At 35.0% G+C, this 23,998-nt stretch overlaps 1 protein-coding gene across 4 annotated transcripts in view; it reads right to left on the bottom strand.

The window, feature by feature from the left end:
- The window catches only part of LOC143256706 (small ribosomal subunit protein mS27), a 63,594-nt gene that overhangs the window by 28,070 nt on the left and 11,526 nt on the right, over positions 1-23,998 (bottom strand). For all 4 annotated transcript variants that reach the window (XM_076514287.1, XM_076514316.1, XM_076514308.1 and 1 more), the window contains 2 exons: positions 17,079-17,137; positions 3,524-3,717 (listed from right to left, as the gene is read on the bottom strand). In XM_076514287.1, the coding sequence (XP_076370402.1) occupies positions 3,524-3,717; positions 17,079-17,137 (253 nt within the window). The remainder of the gene's footprint in view (positions 1-3,523; positions 3,718-17,078; positions 17,138-23,998) is intronic.

Raw genomic sequence — 23,998 nt, 5'->3', positions numbered from 1 at the left:
TATAAGAATACCTATCTTTCTTTAGTATTCCCATATACTTGTACAAAGGGCATGTGATAGTGGTTCTGCATAAACAAACATACTGATCCTGTTTTGGATTTTAAATAATCATCATGCTACTCATGCAGTGTTTTAACTAACAGAAAAAAACTAGCAAGGAGCTAGGATATTGTTGCACTATATGCTACAAGAAATCAATTTAATAGCTCTCCACAAATTCACCTTGACAAAAACAATGTTTAACACAACATATTAAGTGTTGTTGATGTCATGCCATGGCCCAAAATATGTAGAGAACTGTCAGCAGAGTAGAGAGTTCAAGTAAAAGCTTTATGTGATGCTGGTTGGACTCCAACAAAATGCTGCAGGCTTGAAATGCTCCCCAAACACTGTCAAATACACCTAAATCATGAGACTGAGACAGGTAAATTTGAAAATAGGAAAGTAAAAGGCAGAACACCTGAACTCAGTGATACTGATGTTAAGTATCTTTCTTGATACAGCCTTTGGGGTAAAAGCATAAGATAAACTACAACATACCAAATAACAGAAAAGCATCCAAATTTACAGTACCATCAAAACTCAACAAGAAAGGAATATTTGGTCATGTTGCATTTCAAAACCTTTACTTTGATCTCCAAATACTGTCAAGAAACTGAAATTTTCTAAGAAGTACAAAACTGAACTACTAATGAATGATGAAAGTTGTTATGGAAGACTGAATCCAAGTCTGAAATATTTCAAAGCATAGGTTGTACGTCCAGCAGAAGAAAGGTGAAATATAATTACCTCAGTGAATAGCACCTACCATGAAGCATAGGACAGGCAATGTGATGATTTTGGGGGTGTTTTTCTGCTGAGGCAACAGAAGATACTTGCAAAATAAGTGGAATAATGGACCAGTGTAAATAACATCAAATTTGTGCATTAATGATAAAATATTCTACTACCATGAAGATAATAGCCCCATACACTCATCGAACCTATGTAAAAATTATTTAACTAGGAAAAAAAAGTTACTGGAGTCATTCAAATAATGCAATAGCCCCCACAAAGCCCTGGTCTTAACCCAATTAAACAGATCTGGGTTTTTTAAAATCAGAAAATTGACAAGTCAAAAGTTACTTCCAAAAAAAACTTTGAGTGTATTACAGAAATATGGAGTAAATTCCCAAATTACATTTTGATTAAATATGTTGCAACAATGGCTGAAAGACTGTCTGCAGTTATTAAGGCAAAAGGAGGGGACAAAAATTATTAACTTTTTGCTCAACTCAAGCACTCTCACTGAGTTTCTGTTATACTACATTTGAAGATTAATAAAATTTTGATGTTTCACCTGTGATTTTATATCTACATTCTTTTAAAGTAGCCTAAAATCTAATTTTTGACTTTTTCCAAACAATTTTGAACAGCAATGCAAGTACCTTGAACAACATTACCAGTGAATAGGATGTCCATGACATACTTGCTTTTGCTGTGTCAAGATTGGACACACACAGCATGCCATGTTTTGCATATACAGGGTGTTCGGAAAGTCACTGTGCACTTATTTATTTATTAACAGACATGTTTCAATATAGAATACAGGAGGTAAATATGAATGACAATTATAAACAATGTTGAAAGTGACCCCCGTTGGCATCAATACAGGCCTGGATCCTTCTTATTTTGTTTCTAAACACTGCTATCAGTTGCTGGCTTGAAATAGACTGAATAAAATATGATTACAAAACTGCACAGTGACTTCCTGAACACCCTGTACTATTCAACTGACAGTCAAAGTAGGTCTTGCAGTGCAAACAGTTTCAAGTATGCTTGCTGATACTTGTTCTTTTACAGGATTTTTACCATGCCACATCCTGCTTGAATGTCCCTGTAAGAGAAGCAGAAAGAACAGGAACCATCACATTATTCAAAACCTATCCAAAATGTAATGACATCTTTGTATCAAGTCCATGTAATGCTACTCTCTTTACACCAAATTATCTTACATCTGGGATTTTTAACCCTATGAATACTGGATGCATGGGATCCACACAGCTCATAACCATGAAAGTATCTATAGGAGTAATTATAACTTTTGATAACATATAATGTATTTTCTCAACATTTTGCAGATTACAAACAAAATTACAAAGCTTTCATACACAAAGTTCCAGGTTAAGTTAAGTATTAAGACTTGTTTTTATAAAAGACCTGCTTATGATTTTTTTCTTTTAAAATGTTGAATATCCAGCACATAAAGTAATTTTTATGTTTATTTTATTTATCTGAAAATTGCAAAATTTCATCTACATAATCTCTATATCATTCTACGTAATCATTAAACATTTATTGAATAAAACTTTATATTTCATCTGTTATTCTATCAATGCTAATTCTGTACAGTGTTGACTGGTCTGACTGACCTCATAACCATAACAAAAATTAGGAAATAAATTTAAATTACTTTTTTGTTTTAGAACAACTGCAGATTGTAACAAGAAATCACAAATGTTTATTCTAAATACCTTATGCTTCTGAAAACAAAGTGAGGTAGGATTTATCAGCTTGTTTACAGAGCACAGTATTTGCAATAAGAATTGTCTAAAGTACTATATAAAAGTGAGAGAAAATATTTATGATATGGCCTTCTGCAAAGTTGTATCTAATCCAATAAGCTTGGATTTAGTGGTAATATAGGTGTGAAAGTGTTTATGAAAATCCTGTTTTCTATACTTACACAGTAATCAATAAATTTGTAGTTTCTAATATTTTGTACAGTAAGATTTCAGTTACCATAAATTACACATGCATGTGTGTGTGGGTGTACTACTCCTTCAAAATAACTATTTAAATTTCAGTTATTTTTCTTAAAACACAGAAAAGCAAATAAAAACATAAGCCTTATCATAAGCCTTGCCCAACTTCACATATGGATATTAAAAAAAAAACTTCTGTACACTTTATGTATGCATGATTCAAAACCAAAAAATTATAAATTTCTACACCAATATCACAAAAATCTATCATAATTTTCCAGGCTACCTAACTATGTTGTATTTGGGTCTAAAAATATCTAATTTCTTTTCAAAAATTGCATTGATTATAATACTTCACACTTTCTAGTGATATAAAAGATTTTCTCTTCTAAACAACTTAGAAAGACTAGCAGAATTACCTAGAGAAAATGCAGAGCTTTCAATTGGTTATGAACCTATAATAGGTAGAGAAAAGCAGCCACAGATAAACAAGTCTTCTCAAATGATGAATTGAGTAACTGAACCATATTTCTGTCTCAAAAGAAAGATAAAACTACTCATAAAACATTCTGAGCTTAAGATTGGTTATTCCCATTATATATAGAAGTAAATGTATGGCCTTTGACCCATAACCTGTCATGACGTAGTCAAACTCATTATTTAAATTACCATGAGATAGTTTTTGGCAGGGATGATGAAAATGCATACATGTTATATCTTCCTGATAAATTATTTTTCTATACGTACTTACTTTTTATGTTATTGTTTTCACTAATTACCTCTATAATTTTGCTTCTTCAAGAAAGAATCCATTAAAATGTTGTAACAATAGTAGTCTGGAAATATCCCATAGTTGATTCTATCATTCAATATTTTCAGAAGACTGTCATAATGACTAAATTGTAGAAATGCTCTTATAACAGCACAGGGAGTGGAATCTAACATGTACAATGTATTAGGTGTTCGACGAAACCTACAAAACAAAGAAAAATAAAAGAGAACAATTTTTTTTACAAGTCATAAAATATTAATATATATTAATTTATTGAAAATAAAAACTTTGTTACACAACTTTACTTATTCCACAACCATGTGAAAGATGAGACACTACGATGCAAACTTACAGAAAGTATAGTATTAGTACAAATAATCAATGGCAAATTTTTAATAAGTGGCAAACTAAGACATTTAATATACTTTGTATTTTCAAGTAAATGGAGGATTAATCAAAGTTAAAAGGGTTTGTTAGGCCATTAATCAAAAGTGAAACAGTCTCCAGAAACACCTTTCAAGAAAGTGCAACTAATTAACACATATACAAAGCTACATAAAATGAAGTACTGCCCACTTTGATATTTCTCTTTCTAATACTGATAAATGTAAGCATACAGTAACTCTTCTGTCACAGTCACTTTAAAACACCTTATCTAATTCAAGCTTTTAAAATATTAATATTTGATTATATTTTAAATTGAATTTTAAATTAAAATTTTCAGATTCTCCCCACACAGCAAAACAAGGCAACTACACAGCTGAAAACAGTTTATTTTGTAAGTTTAGCCTAGTGCCTTACTTTAAAAAAAGCAATGATTTTGGTATTGAGAGAAAAATTTAACTACAAAAAGCAGGTCCTCTCCCAGTAGGGTGAACAAAAAACAAAGAACACAAAACCCTTAAAATATGTCATTCTCTCTCTTCCTTAAAAATAAAAGATTTATGCTCATTAGGTTTTTAAGTTTTTATTTGGATGTACTAAACTACAAGAGCTATTTTTTCTAGCTGAAAAGATTTAATCTATTTTTTGCAAATGTGATTATATATTAGGCAATTAAAATACCAGAAAGGCTTCAGTTTGAGGGTCTTAGTTTAGACCTCTAAATGAGCCTTCATTTCTTTGTTGTGTTCAAATGTTTTCAACCATGACAAGCATGATTACCTTTCATAAAATATCTAATTATATGATGTACTGACCAGCTTTTCCATTTACCACCTGTTCAAGTAACTCCCATTTCTTACATTAATACCTTTGACACCTTAACTCATGGTCAATATCTTATGTTATTTTTACAACTGCTTTATTAATATTAACCCATACAGCATATTGGTTACAACTAATGAAAATCCAGCTGGCATGGGTGTAACCAATACAGTAAAATGCAAATGGAGGGAGTATAACAACTTCTAGATCAACTAGAAAATTTTGAAAACATAAAGTAACTTTTGCTCTGGGTCTAAATGTGTTGCAAAATCAATGTTAAACAAAAACAAATGTAGGTTTCTGCTATTAAAATAAATTATAGTAAGTAGTTTAAGTGTACTACACTTTGATGCCAGTTACCCAATAATAAAAACTTCCTTTTTTTATATTTGCAGGTATGAATAAATGTGTCATTCCATTTCATTAATCATGAATTGTCTGAACTAACTTAATGCACAATAGTTTGTTGATAAATATTTCATAGTATGTGTGTTTTTAAGTCATAACTACCATTTTTACAACAAACAATACCATACTGTACATGTTATAGGGATAACAATGAAAAAAAAAAGTTTAATTTCTTCTTACCTACTAACTCACACATAAGTATCAAATCTTTCAGTAGTAAATATACATTACTGTATTATACTGCAGTGTATATTATATATGCTTGAAACAAACCAACTGATATTTTCATACGCAAGGAAACTGTAGTTACAAAAATACCTGACAAATGCTTTTGAAAAAAATTCATCATACTTGAGTGATCTTCTTAAATTGTTAGACTGGCTTAATATAAAACTTGTCTGTTGCACATTTTTACTGAACATAAAAAAGTAAAACATTTGGTAGTGGTTTCATACAGAACCACAAATGAATAACTGGATAACTGTAATAGTTTATTTTTTTCCAAATTTAAGAACTTGGCTCAGTATAGAAGTCCAGATATATCCACAAGAACTTATTATAAGAAACATAACAACTGAGTAAATATCTTTTTTTCTCCCAAGTCTGTGAAATCAGGACTAAGATCTATAGATAGATGTCACAAGACATTTTTCTTTACTAACCTAAATATATAATAACATCCATTACTTCTCATCTTAATTTATACATAAAAAAATTACATCACTGCTCCTTCCCTCATGTCACCACACCTATTCAAAAACAAAATAAAACTGTTTATCTTAGTAGTAATATTCATTTCAGTTATACAAAATACAAGTTTCAAATAATAGGCTTGTTTGTTCATGAAAAGACTTTGGATAAATTACAAGAATATTTCACACTTTAGAAATCAGAAACCATGTAAATATCTAATTCTATAAATGGTCCAAAATCACTTATTGGGTAGACTGAATGTATTATTTTCAAATTTTCCAGTTTTCACACATTAAGAGGGCTTATTATGTTTTAGTCTCAAACTTAAATGCAGCCTAAATATATCATATTTCAAGTTGTGACCATACCAGTAATTTTTAACTCTTGCTGTTTATTTAATGACTATAAATTTGTGAACAGATAGCATACTGACTATAAATGATTAACTGTGCCAGATACATTTAATGAATCAAAAATGTTAATCTAAATACAATTTTTCAGCATGAACCCTCAAAGTCAGCAATGGTCTCATCCTTTTAAAATCATATTTTTATTGGCTAAAATATGTGGAATAATCAGTGAGCAATCTTTTTCAGCCAGTAGGTCTTCAATAAGAATCCCTTTTTCTGTCATCACTTCATCACTTGGCTCTAACAAATCCAAAATTCCAGGTACTCTAGTAATATGTTTGTTAAATATACATCCAAAGTACAATTTACTAATAAAAACAAATACATTTGTGGGTATGACACCAAGTGAACTCTCATAAACAAAAAGTAATTCAGAATTCAATAATAAACTTCATAAAGACTTTCCAACTTGGTAAAGTCTAAGATATTCATGATCCTAGGGTATGCATCTTTAAATGTTGGAGACATGTAAGCCTATACCTGCCTTCTACTATGTCATAAAAGTTGGGATCCTAAAATGAAGTAGAGAAGTTTTGCTTAAGATAATGTTCCGACTGACTGTGGATTGGATCACACTAAATTTATCTGCCAGATCCTGATAAAGAGATCCTAATTATGTCTTATGTAGAAACATAAACGACTGATCCATCAAAAGCAGATCATGGTTAAAAGTGTGCCATTTTCTATAATTCATTGATCTTCAATCTTTACAATAGTAACCACTTAATTTCTGCAGCACAGGAACAATAACAATGTAAAATGTTTTCAATTAAGCCAAGTTTGTAAACCCAATGAAAAATTTTATCATGCTTTGGCAACCTAAAAATCTCTCCAGACCGAAATGCTGTAGATCATTCTTTCTAATTTGCTTCCTCAATTCTCCTGTGCACTTCTGAAGTGCTTCCAGCTTCTCTTCAGTATTTCTGGGTAAGCAACACCAATCATGATTCAACATTTTTATGGGATTAATATCTAGAACTTCTGATTGACTGATAAACAAAACAAATTACGTTATTTATCATCAGTCTTTAATAACCGTGTTTTTATTTTGAGTTTCCTAGCATGGGATACAACTTATGTTGCAACATCAATTTTTCACATTTTTTTTCTTCATATAAACATTTCTAGTTTTTGTTTTATTTTGTTGTTTTGTTTTTGAAATTCGCATAATGCTACTCGAGGGCTATCTGTGCTAGCCTTCCCTAACTTAGCAGTGTAAGACTAGAGGGAAGGCAGCTAGTCATCACCACCCACCACCAAATCTTGGGCTACTCTTTTGCAAACAAATAGTGGGATTGACCGTAACATTATAATGCCCCCACGGCTGAAAGGGCGAGCATGTTTGGCGCAACGGGGATGCGAACCCGCAACCCTCAGATTACGAGTCGCATGCATTAACACACTTGGCCATGCCAGGCCAGAACATTTCTAGAAAATTATAATTTTGGTGTGATAACTCTAAGCAAATACTTAGTATCATTTAACTGCAAAATAAGCAAGTTTAATACAAGTTTTAATTAAATCTTTTTTATTTCATAACTTTAAAAGAACTTGTATTATTTTAACAACCACTTCATGCAATTATTTACTTTTGTTTATATTTGGCAAGTTCAAACTTGATATGAAAATATTGCCAAATGAAGTCAGTTTGTTGATAGATTTCAGTAATCATTCTTAGATTGCTTAAAAATTGATGATGTGATCCAAAGCTTCAAATGTCTTGCACCACTGACAGTTTCCTTGAAAGTTTCCTACTTGAAAAGTTCCAAACATACACACGATCAACTTGTAGACTGTTTATGACAAATATAATCAGTGATATGTTTACTATCAACTAATGAGGTTACAGAAATTATAAGGCTTTCCCTGTCACAGCCGGATTATGAAAATTAACAGGAAATAACACTTTAAATAACTGTAAAGTCGAATGAATAAACAAAAACAATTAAATTGTCATTATAGAAACATTCTTCATCAAGAGCATTATGTAATATTCAGTGAATCAAAATATCTAATTATGTATAAAAGTGTAAGTTTAAACAAAATAAAAATGTTACTAGAAGTCAATTTTCATACTTCATTATCATGAAAAGATCAAGATGTCTGTTGAAACAAATTACTCTTAGGCTTAAGGCAAGGGCTAGTGCTCTCACTTAGTTCATATTGCTTATAAATTACTGACTTATTTCAAAAATTGCACATTCATCATACCTAATGGCAAAAATCCACTTTTCCCTTAGGTCCTTATCTTACAGAGATTCATGAAAGGAAACCTTAATTACAGTTCTACTTAAATCTGTTTTTATATTACTAACCATTGTTAACAATAAGATACCAAACAGAGCTAAGAATTGAAAAGACAAAGCAGCTAGGCTATCTGCGCCAAACGTCCAGTAAAAAGGTAAAAATAAATTAAATATGGTAAAATGCATAAAAGGGAATGAAGGTAAAACAAAACATCATTGAAAAACAGAAAAAGTATAAAATCAATGTTGACACCTAGTCTACAATGTTAAGAGAGAAAGCAGAGTAAGAGAAGTTGTAAAGGACTTTCTCTAGCAAAATGGTAATGATCATAACTCGCCAGGAAGACTAACAGGTAAGTACAAGAACTACTGTCAGTCACCTGAAGTTAGTCTTTCCAGTCCTGGTTCCAGGTTTTGTGTCATTATGGCCAGTACTAAAAGGTAGAGTAATAAAAGTGTTAAATGACATGCAGCAAAAGTGTAATAACAACTCGCCAGGATGACTAACAGGTAGTTCAAACGAATACTTCAAACAGCAGCGTTAGTCACCTGAAGTTGGCCTTTCCAGTCCTGGTGTCGAGTTATTTAATGTTCTGGCCATCTTACAATGTCAAATTGAACTAGAGAGATTGAGACTGAAATGGGAACCACAATTAAAAAAGGTGTAATGAATAAATATCAAACACTAAAATGAGGATAAAAAGATTAATGCCCATTACAAAACTAAAAACTTTATCAAGGTGGACAGTGTCACCATCATCAATAACACTGTCCAATGTTACAGACAAACCCTGGAACAGAACATGTTTAAACACTACAGAACATGTAGTGCCGTTGTTGAGAGTCATAACGATGGCAGGAAAGTAAAGTGTGGCTAACAGTGATTTGAGTGTTACACAAACCACACACTGGTGCATCAGTTCCAGATAAAAGAAAACAATGAGTTAAAAAACTGTGACCAATGTGTAGTCTAGTTAGAACAACTTCCTCCTTCCTAACCTTACGGAAGCTAGATGGCCAAAGCCCAATATAGGGTTTTATTTAAAAAAGCTTGTTGTCACGTTGCTCACTCCAAGTGGACTGCCAGCTGGCACGGAGCCGAGCCTTGAATACAGGACCATAGTCCATGTACGGAATAGGCACAGTGGTGATAGTGCCTGAGCAGATAGATTTAGCTGCCATGTCTTCAATTGCATTCCCTCAAATACCAATGTGGCCTGGTACCAAGAAAAACTGGAAAGAAGTAGATGTTAATAAGAAATGGGCCAGTCGGTTTTGAATATCAGTGAGTACAAGGTGTGAGCCAACGTGAAGTAATTCCAAGGCCAGCAGAAAATTAAGGGAATCAGTATAAATAGTGCAGTTGGAGTACTGCTGAGCTTCAATGTGATCCAGGGCAAGAGATATGACAGTTCAGCAGTGAAAACAGAAGCTGTAGAGGTGATTCTACGTGCAACCACCAACCAGCAACAAACCATGGCAGAGCCCACAGAGTCACTTGATTTTGAACCATCTGTATAAATTGGAATAGAAAGGTTGTTCGAAAGATGTTCAGTAAATAAAAGACAGTACTTCCAATCGGGAGTATCTGCCTTTTTCAGATGACTTAAAGGTCACATTGGGGGACTGTAATAAGCCATGGGGGGATGGGCTATCCAGTGGATACAGCAATATTATTGAAGGACAGACCCAATTCATCGAACTGCACCTGAATATGAAGGCCAAAAGGAGCAATGACAGATCACCTGTTCTGAAAAAGTATGGCCCATCGAGGAAAGAAAACACAACCCCACTTGGGATGCTTTAGTAAGGAATGAAGTTTCGAAGAATATAGTAAAGATAGTTGCAAATGGCAGAGGTGCAAAGAAGGTTCATGAGACTATGTATAAGCTTTGAACTGGGTAGGTGCGGAAATCCACAGTGCAGAGCCAAAGTCCTTGATGATGAATGGGGTCCAGCATCTTAAAGGCCAAGGTCCCAGAGCCATAGACCAATGATTTATAGTCAAGTTTCAATCAAATAAGAGCACAATATATCTTTAGCACAGAACATTGATCTGCTCCCCAAGTGATGGAAGAGAGAACACGGAGGATGTTCAGTGCTCTTGTACATATTGATATGTAGCTGCTTGATGTGTGGTATAAAGGTCAGCTTATGGTCAAAGATAAGCCCCAAGAACTTTGTCTTAGGGACCACAAGCAGCAAAACTTCACCGATATGAAGTTCAGGATCAGGGTTAATACCCCGTTGGCAGCAAAAGTGCATGCAAATGGTTTTAGAGAGAGAAAAATTAAAGCCGTTTGCCATAGTCCACTTCAGTACACGATTAAAGGCAGTTTGTAGTTGCTGCTCAATATATCTCATGTTCGATAACTGACACGAGATGTGAAAGTTGTCAACACAGAGCCCGTTTGCAACAGTGAGAGGGAGTTGTTCAGTGATGACATTTATCTTTATACTGAAAAGTGTGACACTCAAAATACAGCCCTGAAGGACCCCAAGTTCCTGTACAAAAGAACGGGAAAGTGTCGAACCCGCACAAACTTGGAATCTCCTCTCCATTAAAAAATTTTTAATAAACATAGATAAATGGCCATGTAACCCATATATATGGAGGTCTCACAGAATCCCATACCTCAATGTCAAAGAATATTGAAACAAGATGTTGGCGTTTGAGAAAGGCTTCTCTGATTGGTGTTTCAAGTCGAATTAGGTGGTCTATGGTGGAATGCTGTCGTCGAAACCCACACTGGGTGAGCAAGAGGAGGTTATTTGATTCAAGGAACCAAACAAGATGAGCATTAACCATCCTCTCTAAGGTCTTACAGAGATGCTCGTCAAAGCAATTGGACGGTAGTGTGAAGGAATCTTGGGATCTTTCCCAGGTTTACAGAAAGATAAGATAATAGCCCAGCACCAGGCATCAGGAAAAACATTCTCCTGCCAGATCCGGTTAAAAACAATTAGAAGAATATCAAGAGACGCAGAAGAGAGATAGTGCAGCATGTCATATTGTACATCATCAGGTCCAACAGATGTACTGCCAGACTGATGAAGGGCCATTTTCAGTTCCACCAGTGTAAAGGGACAATTATAGTCAAAAAGACAGTCAGTTCGAAAGGAAAGAGGTGAACGCTCTGCCCGAGTCTTGATGACCAAGATGGTGGAGGAACAAGCAGAAGTGCTAGATACCCAGCAAAAGCTTTCACCTAGAGTATCTGCAATGCTCCAGACATCAGCTACCTCTTGGCTATCAGAGAGTAAGATGGAGAGGGGGACAAAATTGTAGTGCCCACTGACCTTTCGAATCCTGTCCCATATGACCTTGGAACTGGTGGTAGAAGATATGCTAGCTGTGAAATTTACCCAAGATTCCTTCTAGCTTTGACATCTTACCTACCTAGCATGTGCACGGGCCCATTGGAAAGCGATGTGGTTTGAAAGTGTAGGATATCTATGGAAAGTATCCCAGGCCCATTTTTGAGCCTTCTGTGCCAAGTGGCAAGCAGGATTCTACCACGAATGATGATATCGTGGAAAACGTGTCGAGGTTTTAGAAATACACTGAGCAGCTGCTTGTATAATACAGTCAGTTACCACTGCCACAGAGTCATCTATTGATGGCTGATTCACGATGGTAGGATCAAGTTCTGCAAGAGCAGTAAAAGTGGACCAGTTTGCCTGATCCAGCTTCCACCGGGGCATGCGTGTAGGGTGGCATTGACCACGGCCAGTCTCTCTCAAAAGTATAGGAAAGTGATCACTGCCTAGTGGATTATTGTCAACCCTCCAAGAAAAATGGAAAAATAATGAAGGGGAGCAAACTGAGAGATCAATAGCAATAAAGGACTGACTAGGTGCAAGAAAATAAGTAGAAGAACCAGTATTGAAAAGAGAAAGATTGTGATCAGAGAGCATACACTCTACAGAGCGACTCCTCCCATCAATAACAGCACTTCCCCAGAGGGGATGATGCCCATTAAAGTCCCCCAGGATTAGAAATGAAGACGGCAACTGTTCAAGATCTGATTGATCATATGTTGCTCCAAGGGACAGGTGGAGAGAACAAACAGTGATGGCATGACCCAAGGAAACACGAATGGCTACGGCCTCCAAGGGTGTGTTGAGTGACAAAGACAGGGTGGGCACATGCTGATCAACCAATAGTGCCACCCCTCCATGTACTCGTCCACCACACAGCCTGTCATTTCTGCACAGAGAAAACTGCCGAATGGAGACAGTATCAGCAGTTTTGAGAAATGTTTCTTGTAAAGAAAGACAAACAGGATGGTAGGAAGCAATCAGCCTTTTGATATCATCCAGATTAGAACGTAAACCTCAACAGTTCCATTGTATCAAGGTGGCCATTTTTAATGACGGGTAGGCGAAGTGGCTGGAGAACCCTTCTGTTTATGACCACATCTTTTTTCCTTACTGTCCTTATTCAAAGGAGGTCTATCGACCTCCATGGATCCTGCCCTGGGTCGATGGGGCAGGTCTTTGTTGTTGGAAGGGGATTCCAGTGACTGAGAATGTGAACAAATGATTGTTTTGCATTGTGGGGTTGGAGAAAAAGATGTATCAGAATAAATGCCTGTATTTGAAACCGAAGGATGTGGATCTTGAGATTTGTTGGACTGTATGGGAATAACAAAGATGGGTGTAGAAGTTGATTCATCAACCTTTTTAACCATGGAGGTCAAAAAGCTTTTCATTTGTTTTGAAAACAATTCTCTTGGAGGCACAGAGAGATCTGCCTGCACTCCCACTGTAGTTGTGGAACGAAGTGCAGCAGCATATGTCCGAGACGGAGTGGCAGACAGCAATTTCCGAGCCTCAGGATAACTAATATTATGGGTTGTTTTCAAATGTTGCACCACTTTTTCCTCCAACCATTTTGAGCAAGAACGAAAGTAGAAGTGTGAGAACCATTGCAGTTGACACAATGTGGGTTCGTGTGACACTCATAGGCATCATGGTCCTTGCCACTGCAACGAGCACATGTCAGGGAACCACGACAGGACGTCTTTGAGTGGCCGAACCTCTGACACTGGAAACATCAAAGAGAATTTGGAATGTACAGCCATACCCTGCAAATTAGATAACCTGCCTTGATGGTGGCAGGTGCACATAGTGATGTAAATGTCAAAACAAGGATATTTGTCGACAGTGTAACTCTGTCTTTGCGAGTGGAGATGCACCTCACTGCAGAAACTCCTTTGAGTGGAGAGACCAGCGAGAATCTCTGACTTGGGGACGTCCTTCAAGTCCCTCTCGACAATAACTCCTGGTGATGAATTCAAAGTAGCATGAGAGGTAACCTCAATAGGTACATCCCCAATTGCCTTTGAATTCAAGAGGAGTTCACTGTGTTGGGATGTGGATGTTTCAACCAATATTTCTCCAGATTGAAGCTTCTTTACTGACTTTGGAGAGCCAACAAGTCCCTCTAGTCTCTTCTGAATAAAAAAGGGGAACATTTGCCCTAAAAGTTTTTCTGAAAGAGAATATAATAAGAAAATGGGGTACAGGTGTTAGAGATGTTGAAGATTGTTTGTCAGTCTTCAAGACATGGTCGTTTACCTATTGACTGTTTATTCACTATTTTATTTAAATTTTTATTGGATCCATAGAAAAAAAGGAAAATTTCGGTACCCACTGACCCCACCCACCATGGAGCCCTATGAAGGGATGCACTACAATGTCATGCAAGGACACTGCAGCAACGCCAGGGTTTTGTGAGCACTATACCCAAACACCAGCATCAGACACAATGTCCACAACACCCGTTGAGAACTTCCAACACTGGTACTTGGTTGACTCTAGCCCAAGTGGACCAGCCGACTGACCCAAGGGGTGCCACCCAAAGGCCGCCTGTCTACAGGAATTCAAGGCCAAAGTGGTGTGTTAGGGTTGGACCCCTCAGCCACCAGGATTCTCTCCTCCCGTTCACAGGTCGCCACGCACGGCAAACACGTGGGTGGATGTTTAGATCCCAGAGGAGGTGAACTGAAAGAACAGAACCTTCCCTGGGAGGTCCCCTCACCACATACAGGAATCCACACTGAGAAGTGGGGGTCTGGGGGGGTAAAGTATGATCTGTAGGGATATTATTTATGTTTCTTATCTGTGGGAGGATTTTTCCCAGTCATTCTATCCATGATCAATTGTGGGTTGAAGTTAGTGATTTCATCGGACACCCAGAAACCCTGGTCACTACCTGCTATGGCTGTTAACTGGTTTTTAAATATAAGTTATGCTAAGATTAGAACAAAATAATGTAAACAGAGCAGCAGACAAACTTATTTTTAACAGAAAACATTAATCCAAAATCACAAACAAGCAAAGAGGTTATTACACAGAGAGTGAAGATGATAGTTGAAGATAATAATAGACTCAGATTAAATTCTAGTGGCAGGCCAACAACATTGAACAGTAAGTCATTAATTTTTAAGTTTAACAGTGTATAATAATCCAAGTACTTTTTTATATAAATAAAGTTATTCAACCATTCAATTACTCACAAAATTTTCTTATATTGTACTAACTTTTATTTCTTCCATTGATAATAATTAATATAGTTCATTAAATATTCCTTTGTTAAATGATTATTGACTACTTCACTACATGCAGTCTATTCATGGTTACTGTCATCTTGTAATACAATATTCTTGGAGAGAAATAAGGCCCATCACTCATAGGAAACTTTCAAACTCGATGATCAAGTGATCTGTAAATGTAAATTATTGTATCAAAATACACAGGACTTTCCAAAAGTTCCACATTTTTGTACAACTGGTTAAACTTGTTTCAAATGTAACTAGCTGCTGCTCATCATAATTCAAAGTATTAGAATGTGGGATCATTGCCATGGAGTTGTTTCACTTCACTGCAATTTAAGTAAGAAACTCACACTGATCTTAATGGAGAATAATCAACATTTTATCATTGAAGAATATAGGGTCAGCTCTGCCCATCAACTGTACTACAATTTCTGATAAAGCATGCACACTCAGCAGACTTGTAACCCCTCAATGTGTGTTATAATGATAGGTAGCTGTAGATGCCAAACATCCATATGTACATTGTAAGTGTTGTCATCACATATATGAATATTACCTGCATAGTGTGGGTATTATTTAATGACAGTCAGCCAGGGAGAATTGTAAAAGATCACTTTGTTTCATTACCAGTCTCCAATATCAGTAAGTTAATAGTATCCAATCAATGAAATGATCAGAAACTTCATATTTTGATAAATTTCAATGCTTTTTACTAACTGATGAAAAATCAAACATGGAAGGATATTTGAAGGTGTTTCAGAACCTCATACAGAACAGCAAGAATACATGCAATAGTCTAAACTTTGTAAATCTATGCTGTATATGATGAATGCAAAATGTTTCAAGGTTAACACTGTTTTCATCTATCATACATACTTATATTACATACTGTTTCTTTTATTTTTCTATCAAAACATTCATAACATTTTATTGTTGGCAGCTTTAGATATGCTTTTCCAAGAAGAATAAAGACAAGATTACACACAAAATAATCCACATGGTATCATTGTTCATACTGTCTTGTCTTCTGCATATTAGAAAATGTTGCTCTGATAGTGGTAGAAAATGTTCAGGAACCCAAATACCCACTCGAAATACCCATCCAGGTAGGATTTTTGGTATCCATCCAAATACTAGTTAAATTCACATAAAAACTCCATGGAGCTTTCATTTGCTCTATGTTCATAATCTCTTATTATTATTGTTTAAAAAGAAGTTTTACAGCACATTAATAAACATACATGTAAATAAAGAACTAAATCAATTGAAGCCATTTTCATCCAAATAATGTCAAGTACTCTGTTAGGGTGTACGTATATAGTATTATACAAACTTGAAAAAATATTTTAAAAAACCATCCTCAACTAAACAATTAAAATGGCATTCTCCACCACAGTTCTTAATTAAATCTTATTTCCAATCACTGCCTTGAATCTAAAAAAACAAAGCATCCCTACAATTGTGCATTCTTTATGCTTTTGCAATACAACTTAACTGTCTTTTGAATACCTCTTTCCTCTATCTTTTGCTAACTTCACAAGAAGTTAAATGGGCCACTTTTTTCCAAAGTATGTAACCATACAAATTGTTCTTCCAAACATTCTTTGTATTTCTGAAATTTTAACAGTTCAATACGATGTCACTAAGTTCTTGAAAAAATTGCAAAGCACTTCTGCTAGTTGAAGTGACAATGACAGATACTTTGCTGAAAATATTTCTAATATCTTCAGCATGTAACAATAATTTATCAAATGTCTTACAGTTGACACACCAAACTAGAAACTACATACTTCTATCTCAATAAAATGTGAAGCAAATAATGCTTGAAAACCTTCATAATAAACCCATGAATAAAACAAAGTAAACATTGCAAACTATTTTATCATAAATGTCTCAAAAATTAAACTGGCATTGGAATGCTTCATTGCAATATAATCTTCCACATTAGTTGTATTCTGATTTATTTTTCACTCTAAAATGGAAATAACAAAATTTTACCAAATTAATTGTTCAAGAATGTTTTAAAGATCACATACCTGTGTAAAACACTTTCTAAATCTTCTAACTGGTCTTCCTCTTGTACATTATTAGTAAACTGAAATGTAACAAATAATAACATATTTTAAGTATAATCAAAACTTCTTTTTTTTTTCAAAGATCTAAAGCTTTTGCAGTGGGAACAACACTACAGGGTTAATTTCAAGTTCCACAGTCATTGGATATTGCATGACTGGTTGTGACAGCATGAATTGTAATGGCATGATAAAGTTCAAAAGTGATTTTAGCATAAAATATTCAAACTCTGTACAATATGAAGAAAAAGGTTTTGTAATATTACTCTTTCATTTTAATAGCTTTGTTTGTTTACATTCTAGTAGCATAACAAAATCTCTATTAATAATTACTCAGCATCTTAAACTATATTCAGTTATTCATTGAAGTTATATCTGTATTCTGAGTTTAGTTTGAATCTTAGTAAGTAGTTTGTTTCATCTTTTTATTACTTTAGTCAAGTAAAATTTATTTATAACAAATTTCCATAATTTTTTGCACATACATTTTGAGACATGTATAAAGTTTTAACATTGCATCTTTTGGTCATGGACTATCATTACATTACTTCAATCTAGTTACCTATTGTTTTGGACCATTTTCCTTACATGTGACAAGAACGTTTTCCTGGGAAACTCTGTTCTATGGTCCATGACTGAATTATTAGTTTCAAAGTTGGTCAGTTTTCATTATTACTATATTTTTCTGAAAGCTGTGGCATACAACTTATAACTCTACCATATATGCCATTGGTTTCATAAAAAGAATAAGCAACTTTTTAAAAAATAATTTTAAAATCACATTTCAACCAATTAATCAACTTCAACAGAAGGAAAGACATTACTGATAGATTTTTAAAATCAAATTTTTACAACATCCCATGTTCATATGGGGGAAAGTATATATTGGACTGCCCCCGTTAGTACAGTAGTATGTCTACAGATTTACAACGCTAAAATCAGGGGTTTGATTCCCCTCGGTGGGCTTAGCAGATAGCCTGATATGGCTTTGCTATAAGAAAACACACATATATTGGACACACACAAATTAATATTTTCCTAAAGTAAAAATGTACTTTCAATAATCCTTACCACTACTGACACTATAGATATTTTTCAACCTCCATGGTTTGTTTCTTTGGCCATCTAAGCAATGATCATGATTGCTCCAGTCTTTTATACTCCACTTGAATGCCCTTGGAAAATTCTAATTTGCAAAATTCTTCACCAATTTCAATGCATTCCTCATCTATATGAGCACCTCATTCATCTAATGTAATCACTTTTTTCAAGACTTAGACAGGATCTTAGTAGGGAGGCAAAGTGGGAGAGCTTCAGTAGAAGCAAGTGTTATTGGAATTATATTTTGAGTTTAAAAGAAATGCAATCTTCCAAAATATACTTACCATCCACTAATACTACAGCTAGAATCCCATGTTGAAAAGACAGAAGGGCCATTGCAGGAATGATCTATACAAAAATCATCCACAAAAAACAGGTGTGTAACAAGATAAAAATGGTACAAGGGTGGGGAAACCATACAACATCTAGAACTGGTATGCTCTTCACCAGGAACCTAGATCCTGTATTAAAGGTGGAAGTGAACAAGAGTAATCATCATTTAGGCAAGTCCCAACAAGAGAGCTGAGATTCAACACTTCAGTGTTGGCATTAAGAAGAATTATTGGTCCCTATATGCCACATTGGTAATTAGAGCAAAAAATCCTTAAAAGTTAAAACCTTACATCAGGCAAAGGATGGCAAAATTTCCCAGTACCAAGACTGAGTTTTTGAATATCTGGGTGTGGAATGTCTGACTGAGGTTATCTCAACAGAGATGATTAAAAAGTAAAGAGAGGTGGTGGACATTCCTGCAGATACCAAGAAAGAGGAAATCATGTTTGAGTTTGCCAATAAGGTGCAACCAAGACAACCCAACAAGAAGTGGAATGAAGTATAGTCTGAATTGGAGGAACAGCATACAGATATAAATCCATCCAGTCCTGACTGGATGTAACTACTACCAACAGACCAAAGATGAAGAATCACAGACCAAAACAACTGCAGTTGAGAATTCCAGTGAGTTGTAAAAGCATCAATCACAAGAGATCTGAATTGAGAGCAAATCTACTGTAAGACCTCATGATGTAACATCCATTCTTTTGAAAGAATGCAGTTGGGCTAAAACAAATTATCCACAATTAAGTTCATCCCTCCTGAAACATGATACGGTAAGACACTGATAAGATGGGAGCAAGCCCAGTAGACAAGATACAAAATGCAAAAACAAAGATCTCAAGATTATGTACCCCCTTTATGAGAAATATGAGACGACCACCATGGAACTGTCAGAAAGTATTATGACAATTCTCCCCTTCAAGAAAAACAGACCTCGAATAATTACCCAGTATTCAGCAAGGAAGTAAAAAACATTGATATGGAGGGTAAGCTTGTCTTTCATCCATGTACCCTACAGCTCATAACCTTGGAGATATGGCCCTCATCCCTGAAAAGATGCATTTGTAAACAGGTGGATCTTGGGACAAGATAGTGGTATTGGCACTCCAATAGTAGTGTTCTTCTAATTCAACTGCCACTCAAAATCTACAGTGTTGCTACTTAATAAGAAATGAGAGATTTGATGGATTCTGACACCCCCAAAAAAGAAAGAACCATCTGTGCAGTAGAAGAAGACAATGTAAGTAAAAGCCTAAAGCCTGATAGGAGTCAGTTGAACCCAACTTAAGCACATGTTGAAAAACACTCATCCAGATGGACAAGATACAGAGTTGGAGATAGAATGGATTTCTCTGCTGGGATAAGGAAGCCCACCTTTGTGCTTTGGAAAGAAGAATATGGATCTCTTGTGTTGTTCAGCCACCTGATAAGAAGGTGCCAGAACTAGCCAATCATCCATATAATGATGTGTGCACAGACCTAAGCAATGCAGGTGACAAAAAAAAGCTCAAACAACTCTGCAGAAACGTAAGGTGCTAATGTGAGATAGAGTCCTGAACTAAGAACCTGACCCTTGTATACAAATCATGGAAATCTGATAGACAATTTTACTATAAAAATGTAGAGGTAAGTGCCAGTAACATCAAAATTTGCTATCCAAATCCCTGTTGCAAATTGCCATCCTAGGTTATAAAATTATTCCACTGTAAAGTAAGGAGGATTCAGAAACATCAGTAATCACAACACTCCTGTATAGAAACCTGTGCCAAACATTTTGTTGAGAAAAGGTAATTACATTTTCTGAATGAGGTGCTTATATACAGTACCTAAATAGAGTGCATTGAAGTTGGCAGAGAATTTTGTAAATTAGATTTTACCAAGGAGATTCAAATGAGGCATAAAGAACTGAAGCAAGTGTAATCAATGCTTAAATGAGCAAAAAAGTAAAAAAACTCTGGATGTCAAGAAATAGCTATAGTGTCACTGGAAGGAAAGTATGTTTTGAAATTTTCCTTATTGCAGAGAGTAAAATAATGCAAAGGACACTCAAAAGAGGAAAGAAACAAAATAAGCCCTAGCCAATCACACAAACAAAAACCATATCATGCATTTGGAAGACTTCAAAATACTTGCTGAAATGAAATTTGCAATCAAAAAAATATTCAAGAAAGTATGGAAATTCTGAAGTTCTATTAAAAATAATACTATCAACCAGTTTATCTACACCACAAGTGATGCTCTATTTATAGCAGTGACAACTAACCAACCTTAAACTATTAAAATGAGTGGACCATCTGCCCTCATATGTGAGTGGAATATAGCAAAAAAAAAAAACAGACATTACGAAAAGGAAGTAGAGTTTCAAGTTTCTCTTCTGCTAGGATGGCTGGGTGGCCAAAACAAAACAGAGATGACTTAAATCTAAACATCTTGTTTTATTAACTTGTAGTAATAAATCATACACTTGTACATTCTACAGGTTATCTACTTAACCACTAACCAGCAAGAAGATTCCTTAATTAACAATACCAGATATTTTGCTTTTTGATACCAACATACACTACACACTTAGATGTTAGATAAATGTGTACTTGAAACCACCAAAATTTCTGCTATAAAAATGCTTAATATTTACCTGTTGGATACCAATTCACCCAAAGATCCATCAAATGTGTGGTATAATCATACTTGATACTTATCTGTCAAAAAACAGTGTATCTAACAACCACCCAAATGTATAGTATACATATACTTGTTGACACTGTATACCATACAATAGCTTTCTGTATATATATAGCCACAAGGATATCTTTTGTTCTGTACTGTCTTTAAATTCATAAAGATTCTCAAATTTTGCTAAACAGTTATCACACCATGGGCGTAGATTTTTTACACCTGATGGGGGGGATGATTTTTGCAACCACTTATGTGGACTGTTCAATTTGCAAATTGGTTACTTCTGATTACGTGAACCTGAAAGCTGTAAACATGCAGTCACAGAGTAATCTTGTTGCCACGATACTTCACGGTTTCCATGTAGGTTTGTATAAGTGAGGTGTTCTAAACAGTTTTCAAAATGTTAATAGAATAAAGACAAATGTGTCACAAATTAACTGCCACATGAATTTATTCCTGCACACTGCACAGCATAAAAGATGGCCATTATACTTGACAAGGTTAGTAATAACTTTCATTGCATGAATTACATTTTCAAATATTAATAAAATTAGTAATTACCCTTGATAAGTTTATATCTACTGAAAAAACTCTTCATGTTGTTTGATAAAAATAATTAAAATGTCTTTGCAAACTCTTGAAAATTACACATCAATACAATGTAGCACATAATTATTCATACTTTTCATTGAAGTAGGATTCATTTAGTCCTCTAGTCTACATGTTCCCAAACGTACACCTTCTTTGTGATGATCTGTATATTAATTCTTTCATAAGCTCTTCAATATTTATCTTGTCAACCTCATCTTTGTGAGTGTGACAAACTGCTACATGGTTAAGGCAGCACTGAGACATAGTTGACCTTAACCACGTCTTCAACCGTCTTAATGCAGAAAAGCTCCATTCACATTCGCAGCTGGATACTGGACATACAAACAAAATTTTCATGAGAAGAAACACTTCACTAAACATCTGCAGGCTTGTTTCATGCATTTTACAGTAAGCATCCTTCGCACCTTTCACAGATACTGCTTTTGTTGTTCCTTTGAACATGGGCAACTGAAACTCAAGCAATTGTTCAGAGCAAACACAAACTCAAACTCAATCTGACGTGGCAGGGGTTAATTTAGAGAGAAAGAAATCTGAAGAATTCTCTCTCCAACTGGGGTGATCAGGAACGTTGTGGTTCCTCTTTGTCCCCCTTCGTGAAAGATTATTGAAATTAGCTGGGAGTTTTGGTTTTTCTTGTGTTTTGACTCTTTTTTTTGGGTGAAAGAGTGAGGTTGGTCATAATATTGATGAGCAAGACAAAGGTAGCACCGGAGAAACGAGCCAGACCAGATCCCAAAAAGCAGATGTTAAAGTAAATATGAACATGAACATAAATGTGAAATGACCCGATTCAGGGCATGGCAATAAAGTTGTCTTGGATGGGATCTAAAGATCCAATGCCTAAGATTTGGCTGTGGGGAAATGGGAGTGCCCCAAGAAAACCCATTTTCACAAAACAGGTGCCGAAAAATTTACCTGTCCTGTGCCCAAGACCTGAAAAAGAAACACATAATATATACATAAGGTTAGTCCTTTATATACTTTGTTGTGTGATTTGTAATTGCTAAAATATGTTGTATGGTGAAATATATTTGGTTGGTGCACTGGCTAATTTACAGAGTGATGCAATAAGTTTGTTTCTGTGTTCTGCTTTGAATAGTATTTGTTTGCTATTAGTCTGTTTCTAAGAGTTGGTAAGTTACTGATTTGGTGTATATAGTTTATTGGAGTATATAGTGGTAGTCTGTATGCTGCTCTTAGTATTTTGTTTTGTTGTACTTGGATTTTCTGAAGTGTGTTAGTTGACATATGAAATGTGACTTGACATCCATACTCTATAAATAGACGGATGTAAGCCTTATATATTTCAATAATGGTCTTTGGTGAGCAGTTTGAGTGTTTGCTGGTAAGAGTCATTAAATGTGAAATAAATTTTCTGATTGATGAGTGTATGTTGTTAACATGTTTTTTCCATGTTAGTCTTGTGTCAAAAGAGATGCCAAGGAATGTGATATGTTTGCTCATGTTAATGGGCATATTTCCAAGTGAGAATTTTACTTTTTCTACAGTTTTTCTTTCTCTTTTTAGTTTCCTGTAAAAGGTGATTGCTTTTATTTTGGTTGGATGTAAAACTACTCTCCACTTGTTACTCTAGTTCGAGACATTGTTAAGTGATTCTTGATTCGGTGAGTCGTGTGAGGTGATCTATTGTTTGTCTAATTTTCCTGGAGACATTTTGAGATTCCAGAAGGATATTATTTATTTCACAGAAGTGATGAAGATGATTTGAGATAATTTTCTCCATCAGTTTGCCAAGGCAACTTAACAGACTGATGGGATGGAATTATCTGGATTTGTCCTGTTTGTTTCTTTGGAATCGAGGTGATGATGACTTTTTTCCATGTGTTGGGGTAGTAACCAGTTGTTAGTGAGATGTTCATGATGTTTGTGAGGTGTTGTAATAGGAAAGTAGAGCCTTTTTTGAGAATAACTTTTGGTATTTGGTTGTATCCAGGGGAAGTGTTTTCAAGTTTTTAATGTTAATTTTGAATTCTGTGATGGTAATTTTCCTGTTGATTGAACTTGAATATCTTTCTAATGTCTCGCCAGGGAATTGTGAAGTGAATGAAGATTGATTAGTTGTTGGTGTTGTGTGTTAAAGTCGGCTGAATTTAAGTCACTGGAGGAGGATTCGTAGTAGTCGGCTAACAGGTCAGCTT

This window comes from Tachypleus tridentatus, chromosome 1, assembly GCF_004210375.1.
Source record: "Tachypleus tridentatus isolate NWPU-2018 chromosome 1, ASM421037v1, whole genome shotgun sequence".
NCBI lineage: Eukaryota > Metazoa > Arthropoda > Merostomata > Xiphosura > Limulidae > Tachypleus > Tachypleus tridentatus.
Note: the sequence above shows the minus strand (reverse complement) of the source record. Positions and strands in the feature narration are given on the sequence as shown.